The sequence below is a fragment of the Lipophrys pholis genome (genome assembly GCF_963383615.2).
Source record: "Lipophrys pholis genome assembly, chromosome: 9".
In the NCBI taxonomy this organism is placed as follows: domain Eukaryota; kingdom Metazoa; phylum Chordata; class Actinopteri; order Blenniiformes; family Blenniidae; genus Lipophrys; species Lipophrys pholis.
This window is the reverse complement of record NC_137639.1, coordinates 13,769,436-13,788,636: the sequence shown is the minus strand read 5'-3', so window position 1 is coordinate 13,788,636 and position 19,201 is coordinate 13,769,436. Positions and strand designations below refer to the sequence as shown.

At 42.6% G+C, this 19,201-nt stretch overlaps 3 protein-coding genes across 6 annotated transcripts; 1 reads left to right on the top strand and 2 right to left on the bottom strand.

Annotated features, from left to right (window-relative positions):
• Positions 1–656: 656 nt before the first annotated feature.
• Positions 657–3,192, bottom strand: LOC308114233 (chemerin-like receptor 1). The gene is made up of 2 exons (XM_080470941.1): positions 2,916–3,192; positions 657–2,240 (listed from the first exon to the last, which is right to left on the bottom strand). Exon 2 carries the CDS (start codon positions 2,219–2,221, stop codon positions 1,124–1,126), a length of 1,098 nt encoding a protein of 365 aa, XP_080327067.1. The 5' UTR covers positions 2,222–2,240; positions 2,916–3,192; the 3' UTR covers positions 657–1,123.
• Positions 3,193–4,219: 1,027 nt separating this feature from the next.
• Positions 4,220–8,171, bottom strand: fpr1 (formyl peptide receptor 1). Of its 4 annotated transcripts, none has more exons than XM_080470937.1 (2): positions 8,121–8,171; positions 4,220–7,274 (listed from the first exon to the last, which is right to left on the bottom strand). In XM_080470937.1, the coding sequence occupies exon 2, from the start codon at positions 7,261–7,263 to the stop codon at positions 6,103–6,105; it is 1,161 nt and encodes a 386-aa protein (XP_080327063.1). In that variant the 5' UTR covers positions 7,264–7,274; positions 8,121–8,171; the 3' UTR covers positions 4,220–6,102. The 4 variants fall into 4 exon arrangements, with proteins under 4 accessions (XP_080327063.1, XP_080327064.1, XP_080327065.1 ...); XM_080470938.1 differs by having other exon boundaries at positions 7,779–8,145; XM_080470939.1 differs by having other exon boundaries at positions 4,224–7,274; positions 7,959–8,145.
• Positions 8,172–14,922: 6,751 nt separating this feature from the next.
• On the top strand, positions 14,923–16,872 carry LOC308114235 (trypsin-3-like; the record flags this gene model as incomplete). The annotated part of the gene is made up of 5 exons (XM_080470943.1): positions 14,923–14,962; positions 15,083–15,236; positions 16,032–16,294; positions 16,392–16,528; positions 16,723–16,872. The coding sequence occupies 5 exons, from the start codon at positions 14,923–14,925 to the stop codon at positions 16,870–16,872; spliced, it is 744 nt and encodes a 247-aa protein (XP_080327069.1).
• Positions 16,873–19,201: the final 2,329 nt, after the last annotated feature.

The following is a 19,201-nucleotide window of genomic DNA, read 5'->3' as shown; positions in this document are numbered from 1 at the left end:
CTGAACATTGAGATATTTAGAGCTAAAATGTCTCTTTGACTCTGTGATTAGATCAAACAAGAAAGCCATAAAAACATCTCAAACAATAAGAAATTCACTTAAACATCAAAATTAACTGAATTACGACAATAGAAGGTCTTAAACTGTGTTTACGTATCTCCCTTATACCTTATAGATGTGTCTTTACGTTGCATTTGTTTTTCCATCAATTCGATTTCTTTCTTCTTTTATTTAAAACGTGTGTTTCTTTTGGATTTTGTTTTCCTTTTATTGAATTTTTTTGGGCATATTTTTTTTTGGCACTGCTTTTGTATGTCAGGGTGAAATCTTATCTCATGTGTTGTTGGGTGTTCACATTGTTTGTTGCACTTTGCATCATATAATTGAAAAAAAAGGAAATGAAATGTGAAAAATGTGTTACGTTACTTAATGACCGCAACTACCCTTCTTCAAGTATATCATGACTTGTGTGGATTTTGTGCCCAGAGTTTTTCATGTAATCCCCCTAACACCCCCCCCCCCCCCCCCCCCCCCCCCCAAAAAAAAAACATGGCGTAGTGGGGTCATGCTTTCATGTGTTATGCAGGTCTTTCTGTGTATAGATTGCATGTAGTGAGGATGGATGATAAAGCAAATATACAAATGACTCCAACTTTAAAAAGGAAAACATTTATTTGCCTGATAACAACACTGCCAGAAAATGGCAGGACACTTGCAAAAGCTTTTATGACCTGTCCAAATGTACATATTTTTCAGAAAACAATGCTCAAAAATGCACCACTCTATGACTTTAGATCATCTTCGCAGAGTTTGTGTTTTCAGCAGGTTTTTGGAGTGCACAGAAACTTCCTCTTATTTGACACAATCATGTCACTGTCACCTCCCATATAAACCACAAACTCAAGTAACTGTGATGTTGAAATTACTGAGCTTTTTTTTTCTTCTTGCCACCAGTAAGAGCCAAAACAACATGGACTCGCTGCATCTATTTAGTCTTATTTAAAACATTTCCCATAAAGCAAAGCATTTCACACAAGACATCTCAGGTTTTTGATAAGAGTTATCAATACCTGACCCGTGTTGTAAGCAAAGGATACAATGAAACTTCCCCTCCAATCAAACCTTACAGCTCAGTGTCAGCAGGTGACTTATTCCTGCTGTGACTGCTTTCATCAGATTTAATGTAACTTTGAGAGTTTGTCTCCTCTTCTTGGAAAACAGTCTCCAGCACAGTCAGGATAGACTTCCGGACCCTATCCTTGAAATCTTGGCCCACAAAGACATAGAGCAGCGGATTGAGACAACTATTCAGAAACGCCAGAGCTGTGGCTATTGGGGCTCCAACTGTGATGACAAAGACCAAGGATACACTTGGACCAGCAGCGCCGAAGTTTGTCAGCTCGATCAGAACCATGATGTGGAAGGGAGCCCAGCACAGGAAGAAAGTGATGATAATGACAGCGATGATCTTAAAGGTGCGCTTGGATTGGCTTGCCAGGGTGCGGTTCCTCCTCAGTCGATGGATTATGACAGAGTAACAGGAGACGATGACAGTGAACGGAATAACAAATCCCAGAACGAAGCGGGTGACGGTCATCGCTTGATGACGAAACTGTCTCAGCTCAAACACCTGATCATCATCAGGAAGACCAAAATGGTTGAAGCAGTGGGTGATGTTTTCATTTTGAAACGACGGTCCAGTGCCCCGGAACACGAAGGTGGGAAGGCTCAGAATCAAAGCCAGCACCCAGACGCCCAGACTCACAGCGGACGCTTTGCGGACGCTCCGGTGGTTCTGTGCCCAGATGGGCCACACCACAGACACACATCTGTCCACACTGATCACCACCAGGATGTAGACGCTGGCAAATATGTTGAGTGAGCCAATGGTGCTGTTCAGTTTGCACATGAGCCTGCCAAAAGGCCAGTGGAACTCCATGGCTGTGTAGGTTATAGTCAGGGGTAAAAAAACAGTGAAGAGGAAGTCGGCCACTGCCAGGTTGAGAAACCAAACGGTGTTGACAGTTTTCTTCATCTTGAAGCCGGTCACCCAGATAACCGCTGCATTTCCAAGCACGCCGAGGACCATGGCCACGGAGTAAACCACAAGAGACATAATGTGCAGAGCCTTTCTCAGCTCAGATAACTTGGCAAAAAGCAGTAACATATCTTCACCAGGTTCGGTGGAGTTGTGATCAGTAGGGGAGGCAGTCATTTCCATCCTTTCGTCTGGCTTTTCTCTGACAACATAAAGAACAAAGAAATTAGCGGATATAAAAATGGTCTTCACCTTGCTTGCTGGTTCTGCTTTGTATTTCTTGGCCCAACAGATACACAAACTGATAGTGCACTGGAATGAATCAGTAATCCTCTTACAGATGAGTCAACAGAAATGCTTCACACTGGTGACAGAAGACACTGATTTCATATGAGACGTCTAATTGACAAGCAGATTCCATGAAGCGTCAGACCAAACTACTGCCATGGAGGCCACACATACAGAGAATATCAGGATAGAGAAGAAGATGAATTCAGCACAAGTTTGTTGCATTTAAACGAGAAGTATCTACAGAGTCTGTACTACTGATAGACGACATGTCAGTTTGCTTTTGGATCCAGTTACAAGAATGGAAGAAAAAAATGGAAATGATGATGATGTGTTTTCTGGACACATTTTTTTTTTTTTTTTTTTTGTATCTGCGCAACACGACTAGTGTTTTGGCAATTTCACTTTTTTTTTCTTCCCTTCAGCCTTGTGTGGTTGAATGTTTGATGCAGTGATTTGTTGAGGCCTCGCATTCTCACCCGAACCTGGTATTTTAGTAATTTGTCAAGCCCAAATATGAAAGGAATAAAATTTCAAGTCAGAATTCTAACAGAAACCAACGTGCGAAACGACAAATGTGACAACATACCTTCTCAACGCTCTTTAGTTGACTCCAGGTGAATCCGCAGCTGGAGCTTCTGACCAAACTGACAGATCACATGGACTAATATTGGAATTCTCACTGCTCGGTTCAGGGTGGCTCCCAAAGCCGTTTGCCTTCAAAAGTGAGTTAAAAAAGTTCTCAGATGCTCAGAAGCTGTAGTTCCCTTTTCCCACGCACTGCTATCTGTAAAAATCGGGAGTGGACACATATGCAAAACCACCACCCATCGATTGGTTTAACAACTTCAAGCTCAAAAGGAACTGCAGGCGACGTAACGTGGCAGGACGCATATTGGCTGCGAAGGTTTGGTTCTTGCAGCAGCTACATCACGCGTGCATTTCACAAGAAAATGTCTCAGCTCACCAGATTTCCTGACTGAGTGGTGCAGGAAAAAACCCACAAAGCTTTAAGGGTGAACTTTGCCAATCGGCAAAAGTGCTTTTCAACATATTACAAGTTGACTTCACCAGACTGATGCGCTTTCAGTTTATAAGCCACTCAAATAAAAATGGCAATATGTCAAATTTTTTATAATGCTGTTGCTCTTTTCATCTTTAGAGGGAATCAGACGTGAAACAGCTTCATCTAGTGGTCAAGTCTGTTAAAGCATATAGAGGGGGGGGGGGGGGGGGGGGGGGGTCATTTTTATTCTGAATCATTCTCTTGGATTGGCTCCATATGAGATCAATAGGTGGGCTATATCTGACTCTTAAACAAAAACCCTGTGGTCTGTGCCCTCCCCTTCTCTCTGCACCTTCCTGCAGTAGAACTGGGTCTGTGATTTATCTCTTCTTCCTCCATGACGCTTGCAGCCTGTGCATTAGCTGGATGTTTGTTTGTTCTCTGTGATGTTTTCTTCGTTCTCACTGTCCCGCACTGCTGGTCCAAGGCCAAAGCTACCAACTCTGGTTTTGGATCTGTTGGAGGTTTATTCCTGTTCAAAGCAAGCGTGTAATAGAAAGATGGCTGGTTTTGAATTCCTAAAAGATAGTGGTGGTGAAAGTAGAACCGCTGTGGGCCCTTGGGAAAGGCCCTTAACCCCCAAATGTTACTCGGGCGTGACCCAGCGGCTGCCCACTGCTCCTGTAGGCTGGGTTCAATGCAGAGGACAGATGCTACTTTACTAATGTGTGACATATTGAGACATCTATGTCTTCAACGGAGACATTTGTGTTTCTCTACTGCTGCCCATGCTTGCAAATGTGTAATGAATGTGGTGTTGTAACCGAGACTAGATACAATTAAATGCAATTGTTTTGCGTGCCAATGAAAACATTGATGAGACGTACGATTGCAAAAGAAAGATATTTATGTCCAAAAACATTTTAATAATAGCAACTGCAACAGGTTGTTTCACCATTTATAGACTGTGAAAGGAGATGATCACTCTGGTGAGAGTGAAAGAAAGACATCGGTACATATTTACATTGTTTACATATCAAGAGCTTTAACAGCTTAATGAAACTTGGGAGTTAGCAAATAATTCATCGATTCCCCCTTTTGAAATAAAAACACTAGCTTTTTACTTTATGATTAATAACCTGAATAGCTTAGACTAAACATTATTGAGACAAAATCCACAATCAAAAACTACATAGAAAATTGTCATATGCCACAACATGCAACAAATATCTCATCGCTCACTGGAGAAAACATCGAGTTTGAAGTCAACGTATTATACAATGTCACTCTCACTAAAGCATAACAGTCTCATGAGTCACTATCACATGTATTAAATGCAGTACACTACACTGTCATAATCGGATGAGAACAAATGAAAGTACCGTCTTTCCAAAGCATACAGAACAATGAATTTATATTAATATGGGAAACAGGTCTGAATGCATGTGAGCGATATCCAAGAAACTGTTACAAGGTGATTTCTTCATTCAAGACGTGGTCAGACTGAATGTCGCATTTAACTGATGTATAGCCACAAATGTGTGTCATGTGTTGCATTTTGTATTACACAATCCAGATAGGTTGAATGGCTGTGTTGAGTGAAAATGGGGATTTGTAATTTTGAATAGTTAATTTGTGTCAAATTATTTCTCAATCTAGATTATTCAGAATGCAATTTTTTGAGTTTTATACCGTCGCGTGAGCTCTTTACATATCAGTGAAGATCATCTTCATGTCCTCAAGTTTACAGAATTGTGATTAACCCTACTACCGTCCGAGCTCTGTATCACAAAGTATACATAAGTCATAAATAAGGGGTCTTCAGCCTTCTCTCTTATTATTGTACAGCAACGGATAGTTTGCATTACAGAGGATTCAACTGGCCAAGTTCTGAATTTCCACTTTTGCACACTGCAAACGTGAATAAAGATTAAATGATCCATTTGTGAATATGTCCACTGGACTCCTGACGGAGGCATCTCGCAGTCTGATCAATATGCAGTGTTTTAAAGCTACTTGAGTTGGAGTAGAAGCGTTGCCTGTGATGCAAAGTACCTGAGCGTGTTGTTGTAATCACTCTTGTCGGCAGCAGGGGGAGACAAAGATTGCACACTGCAGGTTTAAGCTTGATGCTTTGTAAAAGTTGTCGGCCTCATGTTCTATGTACAACAATATTTCTTCTATTGTTTGATCAGTTTCAACTTACTCAACCAAATCATTGTGACATGTTGCTTTTGTGGTTGAACACAAAAGTGCAAAAACAACAACAACAAAAACAAAAACAAAAAGTCCCCCGTAGCCAACAGGTACGAGTAGCTTTGAACCTCAGGATGCTCAAATTAGATGTATGTATAGATGTTTGTTTAGATGTGCAAAAATAAATCTGGTGTTAATGTTTTATTCTCTTATTCTAAACCCTCAAAACTCATAAATAACTGAGCATTAATAAAAAAACAACAACTTACCATTTCAGTATGTTTCAGCTCACAAATAAATCAACTGCAAGCTATAAATTGTTCTGTACTACAAATCCCCAACATGGCATAATGTACTGATGAGGAAGCAAGCTTTAGATCTCTCTATAGTTAGCAAAAAGTCCACAAAACGATGTCAATCTAATGGTGACATACATTTTAGTGTTTGAAAGAGTCCTATTGAAGAACTTTGAAGACAAGGTAAAAAAAAAAAGAAAAAAAAAGTGATGAGTTATATACAGTTATTTGACTATGTATAGTTTTAAGTAGATGTTTTGTTGATGAGATGAACATTCTCACACCTCAGCATCAGAGACTGACTTGTCTTTGCTCCGACTGGTCACCATTGAGTTTGTGTAGGTGTAGGAGCGAGACACTTCCTCCTGGAAGGCATTCTCCAGCACATTCAGGATGGACTTGCGGACTTTATCCTTGAAATCTTGGCCCATGAACACATACAGCAGTGGATTCAAGCAGCTGTTGAGAAAGGCCAAGCTTGTGGCTATGGGGACGCCAATGGTGATGACATGGTCAAGGGTCACGCTGGTGTAGTTTGCCATGTGATTCACCAGCTCAATTAGTCCCATGATGTGAAAGGGAGCCCAGCACAGGAAAAACGTGATGATAATGGCAGCGATGATCTTGAAGGGGCGACTGGATTGGCTCGCCAGGGTTCGGTTTCTTCTCAGTCGGTGGATAATGACAGCGTAACAGGAGACGATGACGGTGAAGGGGACTACAAATCCCAGGAGGAAGCGGGTGACGGTCATCGCCTGGTGACGAAACTGTCGCAGTTCGTTCACAGACGGCGTTTCGTAGTCGTCAGAAAGAGCAAAGTTGTTGAAGCAGTTGATGATGTCTTCGTCGTGGTACGACGGTCCAGTGTCCCTGAAGATGAAGTACGGAGAGCTCAGGATCAACGCCAGCACCCAGACACCCAGGCTCACAGCGGACGCTTTGCGTACGTTCCGGTGGTTCTGAGCCCAGACAGGCCACACCACAGACACACATCTGTCCACACTGATCACCACCAGGATGTAGACGCTGGCAAACATGTTCAGGAAGCTCACCGTGGTGTTCAGTTTGCACATGAACTTGCCGAACGGCCAGTGGAAATCCATAGCCGTGTAGGTCACACTTAGAGGCAGGAACGCCGTGAAGAGGAAGTCGGCCACTGCCAGGTTGAGAAACCAAACTGTGTTCACGGTCTTCTTCATCTTGAAACCGGTCACCCAGATAACCACTCCATTCCCGAGCACACCGAGCACGAAGGCCAGGCAATAAACGATCAGAGACATGATGTTGAGAGACTGTCTCAGCTCAGCATGCTCGTCCTTGTAGGGATGCTCGTCCCTGTAGTCATAGTCCTCGTCATCGTCATACAACGAGCCATTTCCCACCGTGTCATCTGTTGTGTTTAAGTAGTAGAAAGGGGTAGCAGTCAGTAGATCCATCATTGTTTTAGTACCTGTAAGAAAAGCAAAATGTTAGCGATGTAATCATTTCACATTGATCACAAACGTAATTTATTTTCTCAATAAAGTGTGCCTTTAAATGACAGTTTTACAAGAGGAAAGAGTAAATATCCAAACGGTCGTACAGAACATGACAGGACATGAACTTTCCTTCTTATCTGTTTGTTTTTGTTGTTGTCTCTCGCCTATCTTTTTCTATCGTTCTATCTCATAACCCCAGCCAGAAGAGCAGAAAGCCTCCACCTCTGAGCCTGCTTCTGCAGAAAGCCTTTTCCTTTTCACAGTCGGCTCTGCTTGCTCATGTGGAATAATGGAGTTTTTCTCCGTTAAAATGCCGTGAGATGACTGTCATTGGCGCCATTTAAATTCAATTGAATTAACTCAGATTGCTTCCTCGTGAAGAACAATGAAATATGTCGGTCAGCATTGATGAAAGTGGAAAAAAAAAAAAAAAAAGTTGTTGAACTTTCTGTGCATGAGAAGATTAATAAAAATACCTAAAAAGTATATTTCCTCCGCAAGCCCTGCACGACATGGCAAACCACAACTGGCTCCCTGTGTGGAATTCACTTCAGAACAAATATAAAACGGGAACAGGACCCGACGAGCGAAAGTTTCAGATCAAAGTGGAGCCACAATTAAAAACCAGCCTATTGCATGAAACAAAGTTTTCTCACGCTGTGCAGACCTGCAGCGCAGACTGAGGCTGAGTTGACTGTGTGTGCAACAAGGCAACACAGTTCCTACAATTAAAGGTTTTCCAAAGCTGCACCAAACTCATGCGCAGTGCCTCTTCGTCAGTCTTCCATGGGTCATCTGTGCAAGGACAAAGGCCCTACCTCTCTGAGGGATCCAGGCTGAAGCAGCAGCTGCTCCGCGGACGCTCTGAGGAGTCTGAGGAGAATTACGGAGCTCAGCCTCCTGACGCCTTAAATCACTGACGTCACACACCACGTCGCTGCGGGACGCGCGCGCCAGGATACATGCTGCATGGAGGAGTTAAATGCAGTCTCTCTCTCGCTCTCTCTCTCTCTCTCTCTCTCTCTCTCTCTCTCGCTCTCGAATCCCTACAAAAGTAGAGATGTTGCACAAGTTGCACACTCAATCCTTTGACATTATCTATAAGGAAAAAAAAAGGTAATGTAAAAAAATGTTTCTTAATCAGGAGCTGAACTGGACCCAAAGCTAGACCTGGACACATCCATCCATCCATCCAACCATCCTGAACCATTTCAACTCAATCCAGATTATTTAAAGTAAGCAGAGGCTCTATGAACCGACTGACCTCATACTCTTTCAGTTAGACCTGATTTGAGATCCACACCATCACTTCCAGGACCTCACGTTGTTCTTTAGCTCTTAATAAACACTTGTTGAGGATTGTGGTTGTTGTGCCATGCTGCTGAATAAACTTGGAGACAGTCACACCCTTCTTCCTGGTATTACTTGATGGATCGGTAGCATTATATTACACCTCCCTAGAAGTTTATGCAGGCCATGTCATGAAGCTTACTAATTTATACTCTAGCTCTACGAGTGTGGCACCACTAAATGAGGAGCTTTGCAAAAGTTTTGCTGGTGTGTAAAAACCGAGTGACTAATAGGAGTTTCAGATCAACTGGTGTGACAAAACGTCTGAGTAGTTTCCGTCAGATATCAAGGCTATTCAATAAATGCACAACTTTATGAGGCGTTACTTCACTCCTCATGGAGAAAAGTACTGGGAGGTTTGGGAAAACTGACCGTCAGTCATTGATAGATAGTGTGCACCGATGCATGGATGGTGAGTAAGTGCTTGTGCAATCATCGAGTTTCCTCCTCAGGAAAAAGGAATTCTCTTATCAAGAAAGTACGCAGATATAAGTTCTGATGCATAAAATTCCTGCTGGAGACACGTCTTCTTTGTCTGCTACATGATAGAGATATTGTCATTTGGGGAACTCCAAAAGTGAAAACACCTGTCACCAAACAAGTAAATACACAAATTGTGGGTTTGCTGAGATGACTCTGAGAAAGAGTGGGTCTGTGACTTGTCATACGCCCCACCAATGCTCCTGCTGCGTAATGTGTTTTTCCTCTACGTTGGTTGAGCTCATGTTTGTTTGAGGTTTAGTGTAATTGCTCTGTGTTGACCATGCGTCCCGACATCTGGACATGCAGGTAAAGAATTGACATGGTGTCTTTCAAGGGTGGGAAGTGAGAACTTGAAGGTGGGTGGAAGGGCACAGGCTTGTGATATCGTGTTGACTTTTTTTGGGGGGAAAGGGGCGTTTTCATCCAATTAAAGGTGTGATTGACTTTAATATCTCTAATATGTCCATTACTAAGTAAAAATAAACCTTTCACTTGTTGTGTTTCTATTTCTTCATCTTGCTTTAGCTATGTGTTTAAACACACATTTCTTTTTTATTTCCCATGGCCAATATTAATTCTAGGGTTAGACATGTCCACGCTAAGCTAATCCACAGAACCCTAACCTCTGTTGATCCAAACCAAGAACCAAGTTGCCAGTTATCACAGCCAGTTGCATCTATTTCAGTTTTATACCACTGCCAAACCAGATGAAATCATGGATCAAATGCGTCGAGTTCTACACTTTATTTTCAAATTATTTAAGCAGGCATGACACACACACACACACACACACACACACACACACACACACACACACACACACACACACACACACACACACACACACACACACACACACAGGGCAGGGGGTGAAACCAGCCCACCAGAACATCCATTCCGGCTCGTGGGATGAAATTGCAAAAGAAAAATACAGGTTACAAGACAATAACTGGAATTTTCACATAATTTTAACTGTTGTTTCTTTTTTTTTACTTCTTCTAGTTTGTTGTATGGGTTTCGGAGTAGCAGACATAACACAATACCGACACTGAAGCCAACAGATTAGTGATGTAGACAGGGAACCGAGGTACCGCATCTTATTGCTGCAAATTGCTGCAATTGGAGAACATTTCTATTATTCTGCAACAAGGCTGAAACAAATGGAACCAACGTGAGTTGTAACTGTACTTGAAGGTTATTATGCAAATGTTTTGCTGGTATGGCTCACTCATGGTCACAGGCAGCTACTTTTGGCCCCTGGACTAAAATGAGTTTGACAAACATGACTTACAGGCAGGAGTTGTATTTTCTCTTTTAATATTCAATCATGAAAAGAAACTTTGGAAACATGTCCATCCCTGTGACACACTTTATTTCTCTAAACTTCAAAATTGGGCCAATGGAACCACATTGAGATGTTTTTGATCACGTTTGCAGTACACACCAAAGGGTGAGTGTATTTATAGGAATCTAAAAGGCAGCAGTGAACAAACAACCGTAAACCTGATTGCGGGCCTGAAACAAAGGGGAATTCATACAACTACCCCGAAGCAACTGAAAGCCGTAATTGCAAGCAATTTGATTTTTACACACTTGCCTTGCACATTCCTGTTATATCACATCTTAATCAAGCCCTCAAAATCCCCCAACTTTCACAGGCGGGCTGGTTGTTAAAAGAGTTGCTAATTCAACCTCTCATCAAACATACTTCATGGTTTTTCCAATTCCACAGCATGTCCAGTTAATCAAGTATCCAGAAGAACAGGAAGAGGGAGAGAAAAAAGAAGCTTATAATGTAACAAGAGCAAGATGGGTGTGGGGGTGTGCTTGCTGGAGAGCATGAAAATCAGTGTCCTGTCCCTGGTGTAATGCCCTACCTTTCTGTGGGGAGGAATTGTTGACTTCATCCTCATTTTTCCTCCCACGTTGTTCCCCTCAACACTTGAGTTTACTGCACCCCTCACCCACACACTTGTACATTTGTATTACATGGCTTGAATAGAAGAAGCTGCAAGACATGACTCTGAACATGAACACTGCTTCTCTACTTTTCATTGCGGTGTTTAGTCCTCAAAACTATAACTGAAATATAAATCCACGTTGTGAAGCAGGTGCCCAGGATCTTTTAGGATTGACATATCTTTTTCACATCAGTACATTTTTACCACTGGAAAAGGAGAGAATGCACGTCGGCGTTAATAAGATGAACTCGGTGGTGGCAGAGGTTTTGATCGTTTCTTATTCAGCTGGTAAAAAGTACAAAAAAGGCTCCAGAATGTCAACTGATCAGATTCATAACAGCGGGAGCAGCTAGAAAACGGCCCAACCCCAAAAAACTGGGTCCCCTGCTAATGCACGCACATACATACACCATGCAGGAACTGGGTCCTGCCAGAAGTCCAGATGTGAGGGGGAGGAAGAAAGGAAAGAGAGGGGGAAGGAGAGAGCCCGAGAGAGAGAGAGAGAGCGAGAGAGAGACCTTGCACGTCTCTGTATGTGTCCGTTAACGTGCGTTCGGTCTCAGCATGTGTTCAGAGCAACACCCTGGTTTGAGTGTGTGGGAGGACTCCAATCTGTGTTATCTTTGCCCCCTTCTCCTCCACCACACTTTCTTGCAGAATCCGAAAAACTTCCCCATTGAGAGAAACTTTACACCCCGAGCAAAAACAATCCCCTGCAACTCCAGGAAGCTGTTTCACAAAAATATGCTGATTCAGTTGAAATTCTTTATCTCCTCTCAAAAACTGTAGCGTTCGGCTTCACTTGCAGCACCAAATTACAACCCCGTTTTAGCTAATGTCTAGACAGTATGGCTACTTTGTTTGCTTTGGTCATGATTTTCCTGAGAGGTCCATTCAGGAGTTTTCAGTTCTCTGCTAAAATGTGTGTTTTGGACATTTTTGCAGTGCAGCCTTGTCGCAGAGCTGAAAGGCAGAGCGTTTCGCCAAAGTCTGCAGGGGATATTAATAGCTATCTCAAGGCTATAGTTTGAGGGAAGCCTACAGAGCCTCAGGCCTGCCAGAGTTCTTGATTTACCAGCCAAACGTGTAATTATGCGTGTGCCACACAAATACCAATTTGGGTGTGTAAAACAACCAGTGGAGGTTTAAAGAGAATGCAGTTTTAGCAGAGTGTGACACACGCAGCTGAAGTTTTAAGAAGTTTTATTATTCAAAGCGGCAGCTGGGAGCAACGTGAAAGGCACAGCTACAAACGTTGTAGGAGGGTGTATCTTTGTGTGTGTCTGTGAGAGTAAAGCTCTAATGACAAACTGCAGCCCCCACTGTCACTGTAATACAGCCGGTATTTGTGTCGCCTCCGAGTGAAAAACACCGTGAATCCTCAAAAAACAGAAATTTCCTCGGCTTCTTTCGTGGTGTTGGGGGGGGGGGGGTAGACTGGTATTCTGAAGGTTGTGTCGACATTTCAGCGCTCCAGTTTCGCCGCCAGAAAGACTCATACAGTGGGAATCTGTTGCGTCCTGAAACCTCAAAGGTTTGTTGATCTTGTTGCGGTGTTGACTGGAAATCAAACCCTTGTCTCATGCGGGTGGAGAGGTCAGGAATTTTGTTTTTCAAGTCAAAACCAGTGCCAACAGCGTTGGCTCATTTGGCTCCGTTATGCCTTTTTTTTTTTTTTTTTTTTTTTTCCACAAATACACCACACTCAGGGAAAAAAAAAAGCTGAACCTCAATAACCTAAACCACTTCCTTACATTCGTCCCTACTTTCAACCGCAGCGCCTGGTCCCCCTTAGCAGACCTAAGGGATATGAATAATCAGCCTGGGCTCCGTCTGACAGAAAACAAGGCTGGCAGCACACGGGTCCCCAGCACAGTACTCCCTCTGTCTGTACCACAGTATTTTCGAGGAGTGGGATCAGGAAAACCGGAACCGGTAAAGCAGAAAGCACCAGATGGTGAAATAAATGGACGTTTTTATCCTTTTCGTATATTGTAACCAAGGGTGAAAGGAGCAAATGTGGAAATAATGTAGTGGTGCTGGAAATAATTGAAGGTCAGAGGCAGTTTAAGGCTGCTGAGGCAGCATGGATGTCCTTTTCTTTATTTCTCCCTCAGTGTTGCAGACGATCACATCCCCGGGTGTCGCCGTGCAGACGTGCAACCAAACCAAGAGCCTGGGTGTCATATGAGAAACTATCAAAGACCTTTTCACCTTTGAACAATTAGTGAATCACTCTGGATATTTCGATTTCTCTAATAACTTCCACCAAAGGTTGCAGCGAAGCCACGCAGCCTCGTGTCTCCCGTTAAGAACGTCATGAAACTTTAACAGCAGGTCTCGTGAAATTTACAGCAAGCAACTAAACACGAGCTCACTTTTTTTTTTTTTTTTTTTTTACTTTTTTTTTTTCAAAATCTTCATCGAGGGTACATTTCTCAGCAGATGCATGCACTTGCCTGCAGCGAGAGAAGACAAGAAGTTTGTAAAAGTGTCGAGGCTGGCACTGTGTCAGTGTCTCGCAGTAATGAGATGGATAGAACTTGCCTGTGCTGGATGGGAATGCATTATATTTTAAACTTAAGTGTGTAATTATAAGGTTTGAGTAAATATACCCTCCTGTTTAAGTGTTTTCCTGTCTGGTGATGATGAACACCTATACTCATACATGAGTAACGGAGCGCTGCGCCTCTCACAGGACTGACTCAGCAATGATTTAGTAAAAGTTCAAACAGTGAGAGGAGCTGCTTTAAATACTACATATGTCAGTCAGATGTACAGACGTAACACGGGTTTCCAAAGCTGCCGAGGAGAATGAGATTAATAGGAGGAGGGCTCTCCTGTAATTATATCAATTTGAATAATCTCTTTTTTTGTTGTTGTATGTTGCTCTAAAATGAACACTGCAAGAACAGAAGTGTCATTGAATTTTCAACAAAAAGTCACGTTTTAAAAAAAAAAATCAAGCAAAAATTGCTTCATCTGCAAACCAAAATACAGTCGTCCATATAGTACAACAGTGCTATCATGCAGACCGCAAAAAGCACAACACACGCTTTTCCTACCGTTTTACAATAAAGTAAGTTTTCTGTCTCGTTTTGCTGGATTGAGTATTCAGTTGAACACTAACGGCCTCTTTTTTCACTAAAGCAAATAATTCATTCGAGCTAACAAACGCAAAATGAAGATTAAAACTCCATCTCCACTTCTTAAAGAAGTACGTTTATAGCAGTTTTTAATCTTACCTCTTCTGGTTGTCCCTCCACTACCCCGTCCCTCATATAGAACTAATCTGTCTTCATATCCTAGTTGGCTGGTAAGCTGACACCCTGTCCCATATGCATGACCAGATAATATGAAATAGCACTCCTTATAGTGCGTTAAAATGAATTTATTGGTCCCTCTATGTGCTGAAAAATGGCACATGAACATCTGGAACCGCAGGAATCACTCCCACATGCCAAGTCTTAGTCAACATCCAACAACGACACTGTGGTTGGTTTTGAAGGCAGCGCACATCATGTTCAGTGTGTGACTTTACACTCAGCCTGTTGGGAGAAACAACATTGTCACAGTGACAGCTGGAAAGTAAAAATGAACAAAGGGACAGCTTCAAAACACACACACAAACACACACAAATAAACAGAAAGGTTTTTATGTCTGTACATTAAGTCCAGTATCACTGTGGAAATGTAACACATGTTTAATGTTTGAGGTGTACCTCTGACGGTAGAAGACCTTGAGAAAAAGGAGATAAGAGGACTAAAATACTTGAAACCAAAGGAGTCGGAGCTCATTATTTGACCAGTGGGACAGACGGCAGACATGAAGCTTTTCCTTCTCTTGGCTCTGGTCGGAGCTGCAGGTATGAGAGTGAACTTAGAAATCATGATGATGGACGATCGGGGTTAATAACTGCCATAAACACTGCTGATATAATTCTCTGATTTGATCTTTTTTTTTTAATATCTATCGTGACTATCAGTTGCTCTGGAGGAAGATGACAAGATAGTTGGAGGTTATGAGTGCAGGAAGAACTCCGTGCCGTATCAAGTGTCACTCTTCACTGGGTACAACTTCTGTGGCGGGGTCCTCCTGTCTGCTGAGTGGGTGCTCTCTGCTGCACACTGCAAGCCAAAGTAAGGAACGTGACCGCCAGCTTGTTTTGACAGGACCAAACTCTGACAGAGGACACTGATGAACTCAAACTGGAGTTTCAAGATTCAAGCTATAGGTTCTTTGGGGTTTCATGTGAGAGGGTAATGGTAATTTACAAACTGTCCATTAATCTTTCATTAGGAAAGCGACTACGGTAACTTTATGTTGTGAAGTAGTATTGATAGGTTAATAAAAAACCCCAGCAGAAAAGGAATAATGGAACATAAAGTGACATAAGTACTTTTTGTAAAATCCTAAACACGGTTAAGTTTTGCCCTTTAATATGAACAAAGCAGCTGTTACATCCAAGTGAACCAGCACTCCATCTTGATGCATTTAACATTAGACTGTGTATAATTGTTGTGTGTGATTAAAAAAAGGATTTGACTCGACTTAACTAGAAAATATGAGAAAAACACAGTACGCTGTTGCCATATTTCATTATAGTCAATATGCATGTAAATAAGTTGTACAGTATATCCAGACACATAATCTGTCTGGAAATTTATATTTAGGGAACTTTTTTTTATATATATAGTTTACAGGCTTTGGCATTTTTATTTCATGAAATATTTAAATAATAACATAAAGAACTATATCCTACTTTAAAAAAATTCTCATTTTATGATCTGTTACACATTTTTTTTTTTTCACACACAAACACTGATTATTTATTATCTGTAATTTCAGTCGTCCTGAATGAAAAGGAAAAACTTAAGTTAAGAAGAAAAGCACTGACCACCCGTCAAAATATCACCCACATCTGACTCTTCCAGGTCAAATGTGGAAGTTCGTCTGGGCGAGCACGACATCTGGGAGCCCGAGGGAACGGAACAGCACATTATGTCTGCAAAGTTTATTCGCCACCCAAACTACAACCCCCGGAGCCAGGACAGTGATATCATGCTGATCAAGCTGAGTCAACCTGCCACACTGAACAGCTTCGTGCGTCCTGCAACTCTCCCGTCTCAATGTGCCACTGATGGCACGGCGTGCCAGGTCTCTGGATGGGGAAGTCTTCGTCCCAGTGATGAAGGCTGTGAGGTTTTTTTCTTAACCTGTCGGCCAACCTGAGCTCGGTCAACTGTTCAATGATATCGACCCCTTATTATTATTATTTCTTTCTCTTCCCACAGCGAGATACCCACATAAGTTGCAATGCCTGGAGGTGCCTCTCCTGAGTGATGACACCTGCTTCAATGCATATCCTTTCCAAATCACTGAAAACATGATCTGTGCTGGATTTCTGGAGGGAGGGAAGGACTCTTGTCAGGTATACACACACACACACACACACACACACACACACACACACACACACACACACACACACACACACACACACACACACACACACACACACACACACACACACACACACACACGCACACACGTGCACACGCGCACACGCGCTCACACGCACACACGCACACACTGAAGGGTAATCTCTCTTTGTTCTGACCTCAGGGCGACTCCGGCGGTCCCTTGGTGTGTGGAGGAGAGATCCAGGGAGTCGTGTCTTGGGGCCATGGCTGCGCTCTGAGAAAAAAGCCCGGCGTGTACACCAAAGTCTGTAATTATGTCTCCTGGATCCAGAACACAATGGCTTCTGGCTGAATAGCGAAGATGTCTCAGGATTTGCATTTGACATCAATAAAATTGGTTGCCCGATGTATTATATGCAGCGTGTGTGGTTCATACGTGTCAATCGCTGCATCATTTGAAGTATCTAAGTATATAACACCCTTTCTGCCCGGCTCTGCACACTCTCCCATGCAGTGCAGGGAGTATTTTTGCAAAATGCTGAAATCTACTTCAAGACGTTACCATGCCGCAACCGACAGACGGCAATTTAGCTAAACAAGTGTCTGAGACAAGTGTATCATCAGTATACGCTCTCAAAAGCCACTTGTGTATAATTCATAGCCTTAGTAGTCATTGGTGTAAATCAAATTGGCAAGTATTTGGGAGGATGACATGTCATGTGGTACATCTATCTTCTGTGCCGTCCCGACATTTGAAGCTGCGAGATCTTACTCAGAGTGACTCGACAATGAATAGGCAGGCAGCTTTCATGCTCACGGATGCATCAGTATTTGAGGGACAAACCTGACATTTACAGTCAGCCAACAGTAAATCACAAAGGACGACACATGCCGCCACACCGCTCTCTGTGGGTTGGAACTGCAAAGCATGTAGCACACTCTGCTGATACTCCATAATCACTGATTATGGAGTGTTGCTACAAATATGGTATTTGCAGCAGACTGGGACTGCTTTATCATCTATAGTTTACTGAAAATACAAGACATTATGGTGTTTTGGTCCAGCCTGGAAGTTACCGTCGCCCCCCTAAACAGGTGAGCAGCACACTAACAAAGTGCACACTGCTCATCACACAGCATCAGGTGAACACATGGGAAGACTTGATCAGAACAAGTCCTAAAAATGATTTCAGTGGATTTTTGGTGGCTTGGGTGTGGTGCAGGACCAGATGAGTCAGTCACCAGGCGCTCACTTGACCACCACATAAAGACCAGGGCCTGACGAGGTTTACGAGGACTCGTAGAATAAATAGCTCTAATCTCTGTAGTGTACGCCAGAGGCTGCACACGTTGGGCTTTAAATACGTGATTTTGGATTAAATACTGATTCTGGTAACACTCTATAGTTTTGCATCCTCTGGTATACAACAAATTATGTTTACGAGCAACTTAGATGTTCCGCCGTGTTGGCAGAGGCCTCTTCATCATTCTGCAGAGTGCATGTTCTTGGTGCTTGATGTGGTCACTGTGTGCAGTTCAAGCCTGTGTAAGTGCACCGATTAGCCAGCGCGTAACAGAAGAAAGCTGCGCTTTAAATATTGTCTTCTCATGTAAATAAAACAATAGACGGTGAACACAAGCTTCAGAGGGCAGAATAACTGAATACAAATAAGCCAACAAAATAAGTATTCACCCTGACATACTAATGATTTATCAGACCATGGTATCTGAAGCAATCCAGTAGGTTTCTGCATATATATATATAAAAACATCCCCTGCACACTGTTTTCATGCAGATGATTGGAAACATACAGAGAAAACCCACACATAAAAACACATCTGTAAGGCAGGGCCATTCACTAGCTCACACACACACACACATCGCCTCTCTCTGTACATGACATCAGCTTCCTGGTGACTTCTATTTGGGTCTGACATGAAGTGTGCTGACGGCTCGGGCCAGCTCCAGTGGCTTAGGGTGTGGACCCTCATGAGCGGTCAACAAATTTCCCTGTAAAGTAACTCTTCAGGGATGTAATCATGGTTGAGTCCAGGACAGTGGCACCAGTGAAGTGAACCAGAGCCCTTTCCCTCTGAAGCTACAAATTGGCAGTAAAATACAGGCAAGATTGGACTTTTCTTCATCATCTCGGGTTCTGCTTTCCCTCCTCACTGTCATGTCCCCACCCCTTCGATTTAAAAAAATGTATAATACTTGTGCACTTTAAACAAAGCACCAGCAGAGGGCAGTCTCTGACCTGAGTTCGAGCTTTGATTGCAGCCATAGGAGCTGCTGCTGCACTTATCTTTTCTCTCCTAAGCATCGGTGGGCATTCCGTTCTGTGGCCTCATCACATCTGGTGAAATCAATTAAATTTCAGAACCTTCAATACTCTAACCAATATTCTCGGACCACATGTCTACAATATGTGTTCACAAATATATATCTAAGCAGCTTAGATAGTCTAAGCCTTAGACTAAGCTGCAACGTTTAGCACAACAAATGAAAGGAAATAACATACCGATTGTTAAATACTACATTTACATCTATTTCATCATCTTACATACCATTTATTCCAACATAGAGTCACAGGAAGCTGATACTGAAATCATTTGACTATGAGTGAAGGCAGGGCAAACATTTAACAGCCGTTTAAACCAATTAGTACCTCAAATATGCA